Source organism: Electrona antarctica, assembly GCF_951216825.1.
Source record: "Electrona antarctica genome assembly, chromosome: 9".
Taxonomy (NCBI): domain Eukaryota; kingdom Metazoa; phylum Chordata; class Actinopteri; order Myctophiformes; family Myctophidae; genus Electrona; species Electrona antarctica.
The window spans coordinates 28605280-28619102 of NC_136790.1; the positions used below are offsets into that span (position 1 = coordinate 28605280).

The window sequence follows — 13823 nt, forward strand, 5'->3', positions numbered from 1 at the left end:
ACACACACACACACACACACACACACACACACACACACTCTTAAGTTAAATCACAAGGGGCTGCAAACTGCAAAGTAGGCGGGAGTACATTTTGCCTAGACTTTGGTTTGGGCGCTTGTATTTTGGCTTTTTTTCCTACTGGGTTATTCAACTTCACCGACCTGCAGCTATGTACTGCTATTTTTGACACTGTTACATGTTGCAGTCATTACAAATTTGTTCAGATCATGATCTCCTACACTGTTCGTTTTCAAATTTGTTTTGTTTCTAAAATGTATCTGAAATAAGATTACTGTCTGCATAACAGTTAGGCTTATCTAGTGTTGTGATTAGATTATCTTGTTAACCCCCTTTCAATCCAATCCAATTACTAGACACTTTAGAGGTACAATGCCGCAACCTTCTCAAACCCTGGTCTCTACCCTTTTCACAAATGTTAAAGGATGAAGGCACTAAAAAAAAAAGAAATCACATGTTCATTTATTGAGACTCAAGAAATAAGTACTTGTGACATTGTCAATGGACGTGTTCCAATAATGTTTACCTTTGTTTTTGGTCATTGGCGTGCTTCAACGCGAGACTGACTGCATTAGAATATCTCAAGAACAAACAACTTAAGTAGGAGAAATTACATAATGTTTAGTGTCTTACTTGCATGAATCAAATTAAAAAGAAATATGTACACAAAGTCGCCATCTGAATTAATCTCAAATCCAACATCAAGCCACACAGTAAAATCCTCTTAACTAAAAGTTTCGAAATGAGCACTGAGGATTTTACCATGCCCACTTTTGTCAGCTGCGACATGTTCGACTGAGGACTAAGCAGCTCTAGAGAGTCTTGTCTGTCTAGGTCTAGGATGTGATCCAGGGATGCTTCAGGCACTGGGCCGCTGTAGCTCGCTTCCCTGGTAGTAGCTCCAGCATTGTCTGGAGGAAAGAGCTAAACTGGACAGCCTGTTCGCGTGGCCACTCGTACTTATCCAGCAGAATCTCACACAAACTCCATGGCTTTAGCTTTGCGATGTGCCGCAATTGTCCTGAAGAAAGTCATAAGCAGATACAGTACGATAAGCTGATGCTATCAAACGTTAGGTAAACTGATTCATGAATTAAAATTGTTCAGAGCCATCAAAGAGCTGTGAGGAATGAGGAAGGAAAGTGCACTTTACCTTTACGGTTGAAATATAATTTGGAATTTCTTGCTGAGAGTGCAAATTGGGCTGGAAGGGCTCCCAGCAGCTCAATAATGTGGGCAATGTGATCTGGTGAGACACAGATCAAGAGATATGTACATTTAGTTCAGTTAGAGAGGGAGGAGAACAACAAATTAGGAAAAGTAGGAAACATAATTTACAAACCTTCCTCTCTGGAGAAGTTGTCCCCCGATTGGGGGTCAAATAGATACTCCCCTGTGGCTAGCTCAAAGGCCTACAAAAAATAAACCAAAATGACTCAGTCAGACTCATAATTGCCAGCTGCAGCAAACTCTCGTTTGTGAACATCTATAATCAGTTTGTATGCCGCAGCCTCTGCTCAGAGCTTCACGTTGCGGCGTTCAGAGTATGGGTTTTATGCCGTTCAGACTATGGGCGTTGCTGTCGCTCCCGATCCGCAGGGAGGATGTAAACAAGTAGCCTGGGTTCCAGCCTGATTCACTGCGTTCCGCGGATCTGAAAATGTAACTGCGGTACGATCTCTGGAACGCGTATATCTTTTGATATACGAGATTGTGACAGGGAGGATGTTCACTGGGAAGACCTAACACATGCAAAGGAACACACTAGTCTAACCTAACCCAGTTCAGCTCCCCAATGAACAGGCAAACCGGGCCAACCTGAGACTAGGAGTAGGTAGTGCATCGAGAGAGAGAGAGATCGTCAATTGTATTCTTATGGATGCTCAGCCAAGCCAGAGAATTCTAACCCTCTAATAATCTAATCCTAACCTAGTCTCCGCAGTAGCGGGCAGGAACTTTACCCCTGCGCCCATTAAGGACAACATTGCACAAATGCACATGTCCATTTGTCAATGAACTAGTACTAGCAGCATGCTCCTCCTTACCATACAGGCAGTGCTCCAGATGTCAGCAGGTGTGCCATAGTCAGCACCAATAAGGACCTCCACAGAGCGGTACTGACAAGTCTGGATGTCTTCAGTAAAATGCTTGTGCTATAGGAGAACAGCAACCAATGCTTCACAACAGCATCAATTGCAACATCCACAAGTCCCAAAATGGGAAATGACTTAAAATGGGAATTCTACCACAAAACATATAACGTTTATATATTCACCTGGTCAAGAGTGAATGCCCAAGTCTGTTTATTTTATGTTTATCACATAATTTGTTTTTAACATATATCTTTATTTAGTCACAAGGGCTATGCAAAATGAGAAAATAGTGTTTTCAATGTGGCCTACTTGAAATGCTCATCCTGCACCCACATTACTGCCATACCAGAGCTAGGGCTAATAATTGTTATCAGATCTAGGTCTGATATCAGTTATTACCCTTTGTATCCAATACTCCCCTCGCCCTGGGCTGTATGGGCTTTTGTTGCAACTCTATATATTAGAAAAAAATCTATTGTAGGAAATTGTGGCTAGGGCTTGTCCATGCAGAGAACTGCAATCTGGCAGTGAATCGTCCCGGGTGCAGCAGTAATAATAACAGTGCAAAGCTATAAAGTCAGCTAAAGCCAGTGGTGTGTGTGTTTATTCAATGTGTTGTTAAGTGTGCTTTAATGCAATATTTAATCACGATAACCTGTAATATAATTGTACTGCAGTATTGAATTGATATGTTTAGATACTAAACGGTCACTCACCACCCAGCAGGCATTTCCCAGGTCAGCGATCTTTATGAAGATGTGATCTGCATCCTGAGGATTCAGTAGGTCCACTTGTCCACCCAAGTCTCTTGTGCCTACAATGTACAAAAAGCATCATATTAGTAAACATCTACTTAACATAACGCCCCTAAATATATTGCCCTCAAAGTTAAGCTTTGAGGTTTTTCATGCTTTCATCACATACCCAGCCTTCAATTACCATGTGAGGGGCAAGGCAAGTTTTTTTTGTAATAAGACTTGTGCCCATTGGGTACCAGCCTACACAGGAACGATTCAAATAGGGAATGCATGCCCCACCCTTTAATGCAATACCCACTATACCTGTTGTCAGAGTACCTGTTGTAACCGTCTGTGTCCCTTTTGTGCCCATATAGAAAAGTAAACGTCTGTGGAGTGTTTGTCTGTGAAGAGTGCGAACTGAATGTGAAAAGTGGATTGACTAACAAAATGGCAGGTGTGGGAATTTGCCAAATCAAGCTTAGGCTGGGGGTTGGCATGGCAATCAATTGTCTCATTTGGGCCAGAGCCTTTTGTACAGTGGGCATATCAGTCGGCTCGGCGGTTCTGGACAACCTGACCTGTTAACTGTTAAAAGGTTGAAATAAAACAGAAGATAACATTACAGTTTCAGTTCAGGAGAAATGGTTTGGGAAAAGAAACACTCAAAGGCAGTGCAGAAATGTCTTCGCCTATGTTTTAAGGACTTAGAGATGTAGCAGAGGTACAGTTTTCTGGGAGTTTGTTCCAGACTTGTGATGCATAAAAACATCTGCTTCTCCACATTTAGTTCTGATTCTGGGTTAAAAAGCAGACCTGTCCCAGATAAAGATGTCTGGATGGTTCATGATGTAGCATAAGCTACATCATTAACAAATTTAAGGTTGTTCTGAATGATTGACCAAATCACTTAATTATCATGTTCTGTATTCTCTTCTCGTCTCTAATGTGATTATCAAGTATTCTGAATCATGATTTTATATTTTCTATACTGCAATCTTTTGGGATCTTATATCCTCCTCTTTTTTTTTTTTTTTTTGTATTATTTATTTGTATGCTTTATTGTATTACTCTATAGGCCTACTGTGCTAAATCTAAGCAAATCAAGCTTCAATGCTTTATAAACCAGTAGTATTTATTTGACATGGAGACAGTATAAAGAACTGAGAACTGGAGTGATATGATCCACTTTCTTGGGGGTGATAAAAGGATCAAGAAGGTGATAAGCTGGGCCTAATTGGTCAGCTGCTGTACTTTCCCATGGCAAAATGACAGTTGACCAATTAGCACATGCCAAAGTGCCACTGTGGTTAACTGTTAAATCGCTTTAGCAGGAACTTGGCATGTCAAATATACATGGATGATCCACCGAACATGGTTGCTGCAGATGATTTTGTAAAATCCATAGCTGAAGAGTGGAGTTTATCCGGGTGCTTAGGAACCAAAATATAGGGCAGAAACAAAGAATGCAGCAGTGAGTCACAAAACTGCATTAACGAACTGACATAGGATCCTGTCACAAGTTCACAGCTTCTCACTAACCGCCACAATCTTCCAAATACCTCACTTGGTGGATAGAAGAAAATCCGATGCTGCCAGGCCCGGCCTTTGGGGCAGGCATGTCACACACACACACATCACCTTAGAAATATTGCAGGGCCTATTTGTCATTGGACGATGCAAAAACGCTAATCCACGCCTTTGTTTTTTCTCGGCTTGATTACTGCAATGCACTTTTTTCTGGACTGCCTAAGACTGACAGATTACAACTTGTCCAAAATGCAGCAGCCAGAGTTTTAACTAAAACTAAGATGAACATATTACTCCAGTTTTAGCTTCACTGCACTGGCTTCCGGTTGTTTTTAAGATTTATCTTAAAATTCCTTTACTTGTTTATAAAGCTCTCAATGGTCTCGCACCTTCCTACCTACATGACTGCCTGCCTAAATGTGTCCCAAACCGCCCCCTAAGGTTTTCCACTGCTGGCCTGCTCACAAAAATGGCAATTAAAAAATACAGGGAAGCAGATTTTTGCTTCTACGAGCCAACGGCGTGAAACAAACTCCCACTGTACCTTCGACAGGCAGCCTCTGTAGACATTTTTAAAGCACAGACCAACTTCTACACTCTTGCTTTTAATTGATCTTTTAATTTATTTGTTATTCATGTCCTCACTGTATTGCATTACTGCTAGTATTTTTTACGTTTATGCCTTTCTTTTCTTTTCTTTCCTTCTCCATTGCTCTGTAAAGCACGTTGAGCTGCATTTCATGTCATGAAAGGTGCTATACAAATAAAGTTTTATTACTAATCTCGCATTGGGTGCCGAGAGGCATCGAAGCGGCCCTGGATGTTGCATTGTCACCCAGAGATACAAAGAAATTGAGCAATGACATGTGTTTTTCACATAATCCCTATTGCAGATACATAGATATGATTTAATATTTGAGTATTATAGAATAAAAGAAAACAGGAAGTGACATGAAACTGACCATGTAGAGGGGACGGAGGTTGAATATCTGCAGTCGGATGTAACAATAGTGATCTAGACCCAAGGTCTGGTCGTGGGTGGATGGTGCGTTGTTGGCTGCGTTCCATGTGTGGCGCTGAGCCCAGCCCATCTTCCTGCAGCAGGGACTGCCTCCTTGCAGCATGGCCTGGCCCTGGAGGCTTAGATGAACAGGGGGAGCTAGAGGTATTAGAGGGAGCAGGAACATCATCAGAGAATGACACATGATGTTTGCGTCTCTGATTGCTGCCAACTACACCCTCCTCTCCTCTTCGTCGACTCTTCTCCTTCCTTGTCAACATGTTCATCTGGATCCTGGAGGCTTTGCCCGTCTATGAGAGGGTTGACAGTTAGTTTTATGGGAAACTTTATGATGTCACGTGGTAGAAATCAATCCTTAGCAAATGTCCAAGAATGTTCACTGCAACTTCATGCCTGTTGTTTTTTGGGAATGCAGTATTAGCATATCACATTTGTTAAGAGTGTCTTGCTACAAACTTTGTTGTAGGACACAGTCATGCAACAACATATAAATTAAGTCTACTGCTGCAAGACAAACATGAAACAGCAACTCAAGGGAATACCAACAAATTCATCCTAAAGCACGGCCGTCCACATCAGTCATTCCTTTTGTAACAAACTAAGGCAAAACAAATGTGCAATTACAGCAATAGTGATGTTGATGATGATGATGATGCACCATGGTTAATCGTTGACCATTCCTGTAATAAGGTTAATAATTAGGTTAATAAGTCAACAGTAAAATCAAGATGCTTAAAATTGAGACATGTCAAACAAACGCTGTCTTACCCACACACCCAGTGTCTGGAATACCCCAGTCAACTTCCCCAGCAAGTTGGGCAACATCTAGAGAAGTCATTATGATAGAAATTATGAAGAAAAAACATAAAAGTTCATCCAAACATTACAAAGAGTTTGATAAAATTATTGAAATAATGGTGATTAGCAGAGCCAATCAGACTGTCGTATACGTTTTTGTTCAGTGTGTTGTAGCTCCACACCTGTTTCTCTCTTGGGCTGTTGTTCCCTGACATTGGTAAGAGGTCAAGAAGTCAAGAGTTTATAAGGGGTCAAAAAGAGGCAACAAAATATAAGCACAACAATGAAACAAATCTAACACATTTCAATTATGTTGAGCAACATTCACTTAGAAATACTATTCCTCCATCAACCAGTTGAAATTAATTTACACATTTCACATGCTAAACAACAGACATACAGAAGACCAATATTAAAGTGACATGATACATGCTGTGTTATTGCTACTGTACTAGAGGCTAGAGCATAGCTAACCTGAGGGACCAGTTGGAGCAGGGGAATCTGGGAGTTGCCACAACTTGGTGTCAGCTGCCTGCTCCTGGATATAAACCTCATCCACTCTCAACAGGATGTTCTCTGGCTTGATGTCTGTGTGGATAATCTTGCATTTGGTGTGCAAGTAGTCTAAGCCCTGGAGAACCTGCAGTGTTGAATGGAAACTGAGTTACTGTTACTACACTGTATGTCAATGCACAGTAAACCCCCAGTGTTCATTTAACAGTGTTATAATGGACCCAAATGGACACGTAAGTGGGAGCAGGAAAAGAGGCTTATCCGGTCATTAAAAGCCCGCTTTTGAACAGCGAAAATTGCAGAGTAGAGGATTTAAGACAGCATGGGGTGGGGTGCACCTGTCGGACAATGCTCTTGACACAAGGCAGCGGTAGGCCGGTGTAGTTGGACTTGATTATCCACTTCAGCAGCTGGTGGCCAAGTACTTCCAGCACCATGCACACGTCTGGGAAACAGTCAAGTCAAGGACTCCTGTTTGATTGATTGATTGATTGAATACTTTATTGGTCAATAATGGTAGTAGTACATTGTACAGTAAGACATTAAGAATAAACACAAAAAGTCATGGGGACTGGTTTCTTTTGTGGTCCTATATGTATTCAATTCATCAACGTTGCATACAAATTAACATGGGGTGATACCAGATCATGGTTGCTCCCTATCTAGTGTTGTGGCTGTGGGTGTAACTATGAGGGCATTAATAATTTCTTAACCCTGTCTTCTACCCCAAGCCATCCCAAACTAGCAAAATGTGTTGAGATTAGGTGGGTCATGGGCTCAAGGCCAAGAAGCAGTAGTATGTTTGTTTAGGGACGTCTAAATCTTAGTTTTTAGTGACATTGAGATGTTGGAGAACCAGGTTTAACACTTACAGCTGATTTATACTAAAGCTCACAACGTGTCTCAACTGATATTTTCAGTGCACAACACACCACACAACTAAGTATAAATCAGGCATTAGACGGAGGTCAACAAGTCAACACACATGCAGGCTTGATGATCATCAATAATAAACTAGAAAGCTTCTACCAAATCAAATTAGGAGCAAATTACTTAACTTTATAAGTGGTTAACTAAATGAGTCACACACACACACACACACACACACACACACACACACACACACACACACACACACACACACACACACACACACACACACACACACACACACACACACACACACACACACACACACACACACACACACACACACACACACACACACACACACACACACACACACACACACACACACACACACACACACACACACACACACACACACACACACACTAATATCGGTAATGTCACACTGTCACAATCTGGTCATCCTTTTTTAAAGGATACGTTCTCCGTTCATTCCAGATATCTTGAAGTCATCAATGAGCTGCACAACTGTTTCCCGTTTAGGATCTTTGGGGTCACTGTCCCTGACCTGATAAACAATATAGAAAGACTGTAAAGTACCAATATCAACCTCCAAACCCCCCATTTATTCTACATGATAATTCCTAAGAATGCTCAACACTTAAGATTATTTACTATAACTTCGCAATTACATTACTAACATTAGCTTTACATCTCTAAAATGTGAATTAATGTAACTATTAGAACTCCAACTCGGGTATTGCATAACTGGGTGGGCCCGGGGCATACATTCCCAACCTGTATCGTTCCCGACTTGCATGGTCCCCAAGTGTAGTCATAACAATGGAAGGAATGACAAAATGATCACTGATGATGAGCACTGACCTTCTCTAGCTTGAAATCTGAATGAATCTAACACAATTATGACTGTAGGATCTTAAAACATAATCACACAATATTATATATTTGGGAAATCATTACGTAATTATATGACTGAACAAATTAGATTGTAATACTAACATAACATAACAATACATGTCAAGATTTAATTGCAGATTGAGTAAGGTACAGGGACATGTAGACAATGACAGCCTCCCTTATAGGGTAAATGTAGACTCACACATTTCAAAAGTTTGATTTCATCTAGTGCAGTTTCTGTGAAGGTTGGCGCACTCTTCACTACCTTCAGTGCTACAAAACGTCTCTTCCTGTACAAAAAACATCATTGTGACAGGCAATTTGTGATTTCAATGCATGTACTATATTAGTGGACCATGCAATAATTATGAAAATACCGATGCTGATGCTACACTTACTCTATATCCCAGCAGAGCCATACAGTAGAGAAATGGCCCCATCCCAACTTCTTGACCACTTGGTAACGATCAATGAAAATCTCTCCTATTTCCACAGGGCAGTACCCACCTTTGGGACGAAGATTACCCCCATGTCAAAGTGCACGTTTAAACCTGTGAGGTGATATTTGGAATTGCAGCACCGCTTGCCTTACCCACACAGTATTCCGCATCATTTTCCTGCTGCTCTTCATCAGGTGACAAATGTTCAGGTGTAGAAAGTGGCAGATCAGCAACTGGTGGGTTATAACTGGGTGTGATTGGGGCGAGACATGGTTTGGGACTACCATCTGAGGTAGAGGGAGGGTTGGACTTCACAGGTGAATTAGGAGTACTTGCTGAACTAAGGGCTGATATTGCAGCAGCATAGGAAGATGACATATTCTAATAATGGACCCTGTAGTACTTCTTGCACAACTGAAGAAGGGTCCCGATGATGATTGTAATCTCGCTGAAACATGTGAAGGGAAATGTAGTCCCTTTAGTAGGGTAGCAAAATCATGACATTAAACCAAGTAGCATCATAAATAAAATGGCACTCTCTTCACTATAACTATGAGATCTCTTAAAATATTACCAGATATAGGAAACCATAATTTCAACATTTGTATATTATTCCAGCAAGCGGTTTGCTATGACATTTCAAAGGGACCAGTTGATGTGTAGGCCTGAGTTTATTTTTAGCTGTTTGAATGGCATGTAAAAACGTAAATAGCCCCTGAGACCAGTCTTACTGCAACTGCACTCTCCCTAGAAGTGGACATGGACAGCCCTACAATGATCAAGCCATGATTGTATTGATGTGCCCCTGACAGTGTCGTCATGTACAAGAATATGAAAGGAGCGATTATTTGTAAACAACGTGAAAGACAATTAAAGCTTGAATGTCTTGCGCTATTATGATATGCTGTTTGTGACATATTCACTTACTGATGTTGTAACTGCCTAACTGGCAAAGTTATCTCAGTTTTCGTGTACATGGTAAGTATAGCTACAAACACAACTTGAACAGCTGTGGAGTTTGTTAGACGTGCGTCAGTGTTTTTAAAAAGCCAATGGGCAGATTCAAACAATACACTTGAACACTATTATATTAGGTCTCGACTTACTTACCCTCGTGTAGGCTACGATATTGAGTCCTGACTGAGAGTTGCGGAAAACGTCGCAGAGAATTCTCTCCCCAGCTTGTCCTGTGCGCGTGCGTGAGCGACTGAAAGTAGTAGTACGCGCCGCGGCTGTGATCTATCAATCAATCAATCAATTAGAAGTGAATAGGCAAAATAAACTGTTTTTTAAAGAGCTGAAGAAACAGCGAATATAGTTCGAATTTTAACCTTTTGGTAGCTGGTTTTGTTTACAATTCTTATCAAGATTACAGATTAGATTTGTTTTGATTGATTGATTGATTGATTGATTGATTGATTGCCCCTTCAGTGCTTTCTTCACGGCCCTGTCAAAAGGAGAACACACAAAGCTTTATTGAGATCTCATTTCCATTGTGGTGCCATCCATCCATGGTGGTCCCATACATGTATTTCCACACAATTCCACAATTCAGTGTAATTTAGTATCCAGATCTAACCAATTTACCCATATATGGGCATGTCAATAGGCCTATATAGTGTATGCACATCCAATGACATCAGGGATCTCCATATATGGGCATAACAGGGACACAGGTAGGGGACACAGGTAGACAAACAGATAGAGATCTCCTTATAATCTGGCACAAAAGAGACACAGACAGACGGATATAATGGGTCCTAGCTCTGACAAAGCCCCCGACAGTATATATGACTCAGAGACAAGACATATTGGTCGGATCAGCATTGTGATAGCTCACAAAATAAACCATTTTTTTTATCCCAAAACTAAGCCGGGGGAACCCCACAAGTACATTCAGTATTTCATGTGGACAGAATGGTGCCTCAGGAGAGTGCTAGTCTCAGTCCACATATCTTGATTATTAGAAAAAATCACACCTGTGTGAACTGAGTGGTGCAACTCCGTGTGGAGGTCCCCAGGGGGTCCCCAGAACTTCCAGACCCACAGTTACGGCGAGCCGCCCCACGTACGAAACGGTCGAGAAATGACAGAGTTAATGTGTGGGGGAATTAGCTGACAACACTCTCTCTCTCTCTCTCTCCCTCTCTCTCTCTCTCTCTCCCTCCCTCTCTCTCCCTCTCTCTCTCTCTCTCTCCCTCTCTCTCTCTCCCTCCCTCCCCATCTCTCATGCACGCTCCACATTGTAATTAGCTGCAGGCAACAGTGCAACACTATCTCTCTCCCTATTTCTAGAACAACAGCACCACTTTTGCCCCAATTGGTACCCTAAACATAGGGATGGACATATGGAGGGACAGACATTGCTGTTCCTTGGAGTGGTTGCACCACTCAAAAATCACACTTGAGTGAAAAAACAGAGGGGACTGGGGTTGATACATGTTCTGTGTATGAATTAACTGTGTATGAATTAATTACAGCTCAATTTAGATTATTTCAACATGACACTTTATTTAATAAAATGAATGCACCATCTCATACATATAGGGCAGCCCTATTACAGCCTATTGGCCCTCATTTCATAGGCTTAATGTTGAAGGAAAAAAAGGAACAAAAGTAGGGACATGAGAAAACAGCTGCAGGCTCTAAAAAGAACAACAATTTATACAATGCATATTGCATACTTTGAAATGGTACCAACTTTCTTGCTGGTTGGAATGAGCTACATATAGCTAAAAAACTTTATAGGTTTCATAAATATACAATATAGTTTGAATAGACTTTCTTTAGAGCTAAATTTATACTATTTGTTTTCAACTTACAGAGTACATTTTATGAAAAATACATTTACTGTAAGACCCCCCCAGTGCACAGCAGTTTGGTCATTGATTTCAGGTTTCACCAGCTGGAAGAACCAATGATGTTGAAAGAATGTAAAAACAACATGTAGTAGTATCATATCAGTAGAACAGTGGTTCTCAAAGTGGGGTCCGGGGACCCTCAGGGTTCCTTGAGGGGGTTCCAAACGGACCCTTACAGGTCTGTAACTCAAAGTGTACAAATGGTTCCATTTGTACACTTATGAAATTAAAACCACTGTAGACGATCCACCACACTAGCATAGAATGTGAAACAATATGTGGTTGAAGAATCACTCCATGGTGTGCTACAATTAATCCATCAGTAAAAAAAACAAAAAAAACATGTATCATTTGAGACTTAAATATGACATTCACTTCAGTCCAAGACAAGTAAGCTAAATAGACAAAACAAGGCTGAAGAAATATCAATGCTTCATTCGGTTTTCAAACTGACAAAACAAGGCTAAAGAAATATTAACGCATCATTCAGTTTTCACAACAATTAATGTAGTACACACTGTTATTTTCAGTATTCTAGCCTTGTTCAAAGTTCTTACTATAGATGGTATCCGTGATTCAGAATTATGAAAACTGCTCACAAATTCCAAAATATTTTAACACAGTACAGTGGCTGTTGTTGAAAAAGAAAGGGATACAGAGACACAACAACCTAGATGTCAACATCAGACAGGATGGGATGAACTTATTTTCAATGGTCAGGCATGAGACCTGCTCATACCATCAATCAGTCAGACCTCCAGTAGCCCTATTCTATTCACAATTTTCCAATTTAAAACAATTAAATAGTCGTTGCACTTTATACTTCAGGGGATTATGACTACATATCTCCTATTTTGGTTAGTGTATATGGTTAATTATTATTATTATTATTATTATGGCAATGCAATATTAGCTTGAAACTCATTAAAGCAATCTATATATACACATAATCAGTCAGGTGGTAGACTATCAGCAGTCATTACCAAGACACAGCTACCCTTTCCATATTCAAACTTGTTACCCTGTCTAACCTTCCATGTCCAAATCCTCCCACTTGGTGACAATTTCCCCGGGCATTAAGGCTTTAGATGTTCATAAAGTGCTCTGTATGACGCTGACAAATTCTCCACAGCTGAATGTGGAATAACTGAGTTGAAGCTACTCAAGGTGTCATACAGTAATGAGCTGCTGCCATACTGTAGGTCTCATAACAGCCATCAAGTATTCTTTAAAACTGGTCTAATTACTATGTCATGTCAGGACAAGACATTTTGACTCCAAACAAGGGGAATTTGCAATAAATGACATCATACCAACTACCCTCATTTTGTGACATCATGACCTGTTTTTATCTTTTGATTGAAGGGTAAGCTTAAAAAGGCTTAATGCTAGCATCACAAGTGATTAGAAAGCACTTAAATGTTTTTTTTTTAAAACAAAGGTTTAGTTTTTGTTTATTCAAACACGTAGGCACTCCCATCCGCTACTCAAAAACTAATGTTCATGGCCCCTTTTGTATAACAAACATGGAAAATACATCACTGGCAAATTAATGGCAGATGGAGACTAAAACATACAGTATATTTGCGGTCTATATAGTTTAGTTTACAAACACACATTCACTGGCATGTCTAAATAGTTTTTAAATGACATATGAGTTCAAATAACATTTTTGTATATCACAAGACTAATGAGCAATAAATTACCTCTTTTAATATAATTCTTCTTTATATCTCAGAAGATACAAAATAGTAATTTAGAGCTTTATATATTCTGTAAAAAAGTATACCTTGGGAGATTTGTCAGGAAGTAACGAGGGGGAGGTTTTTCTTTTCTTCTGTTTGTTTTTTACAATAATACGATATGGTATATGAAGTTACAGTAGAGCTGTAATGTTATTCGATTCTCCAAGAAGAGTTAGTCATAAATCCAGCATAAATCCTCATAAACGTATTGGGCCTGATTCACTAAGCTGTCTACACCCATATTTTGGGTGTAAAGGAATTTTTCACACTTCCCACGTT

The 13823-nt window shown here is 40.3% G+C and overlaps 1 protein-coding gene across 4 annotated transcripts; it reads right to left on the minus strand.

Moving 5' to 3' along the window:
• Positions 1-461: 461 nt before the first annotated feature.
• Positions 462-10146, minus strand: LOC306930181 (SRSF protein kinase 3-like). Of its 4 annotated transcripts, XM_079511006.1 has the most exons (16): positions 10049-10146; positions 9091-9386; positions 8897-9005; positions 8701-8788; positions 8061-8148; positions 7049-7155; positions 6672-6837; positions 6380-6405; positions 6168-6224; positions 6024-6079; positions 5341-5537; positions 2828-2925; positions 2064-2171; positions 1361-1430; positions 1172-1264; positions 462-1039 (listed from the first exon to the last, which is right to left on the minus strand). In XM_079511006.1, the coding sequence occupies exons 2-16, from the start codon at positions 9314-9316 to the stop codon at positions 855-857; spliced, it is 1674 nt and encodes a 557-aa protein (XP_079367132.1). In that variant the 5' UTR covers positions 9317-9386; positions 10049-10146; the 3' UTR covers positions 462-854. The 4 variants fall into 4 exon arrangements, with proteins under 4 accessions (XP_079367132.1, XP_079367130.1, XP_079367131.1 ...); XM_079511004.1 differs by lacking the exon at positions 6024-6079 and having other exon boundaries at positions 5341-5689; XM_079511005.1 differs by lacking the exon at positions 6024-6079 and having other exon boundaries at positions 5341-5689; positions 10045-10126.
• Positions 10147-13823: the final 3677 nt, after the last annotated feature.

What these genes read in the sequence shown, in the direction of transcription:
- LOC306930181 (XM_079511004.1), bottom strand. Translation starts at nt 9,316, where the DNA reads ATGTCATCTTCCTATGCTGCTGCAATATCAGCCCTTAGTTCAGCAAGT. An exon ending in TGGCTCTGCTGGGATATAGA is followed by an intron (nt 8,789 to 8,896) that starts GTAAGTGTAGCA and finishes TTTTTTGTACAG; the next exon opens with GAAGAGACGTTTTGTAGCAC. An exon ending in TCAAGAGCATTGTCCGACAG is followed by an intron (nt 6,838 to 7,048) that starts GTGCACCCCACC and finishes TCAACACTGCAG; the next exon opens with GTTCTCCAGGGCTTAGACTA.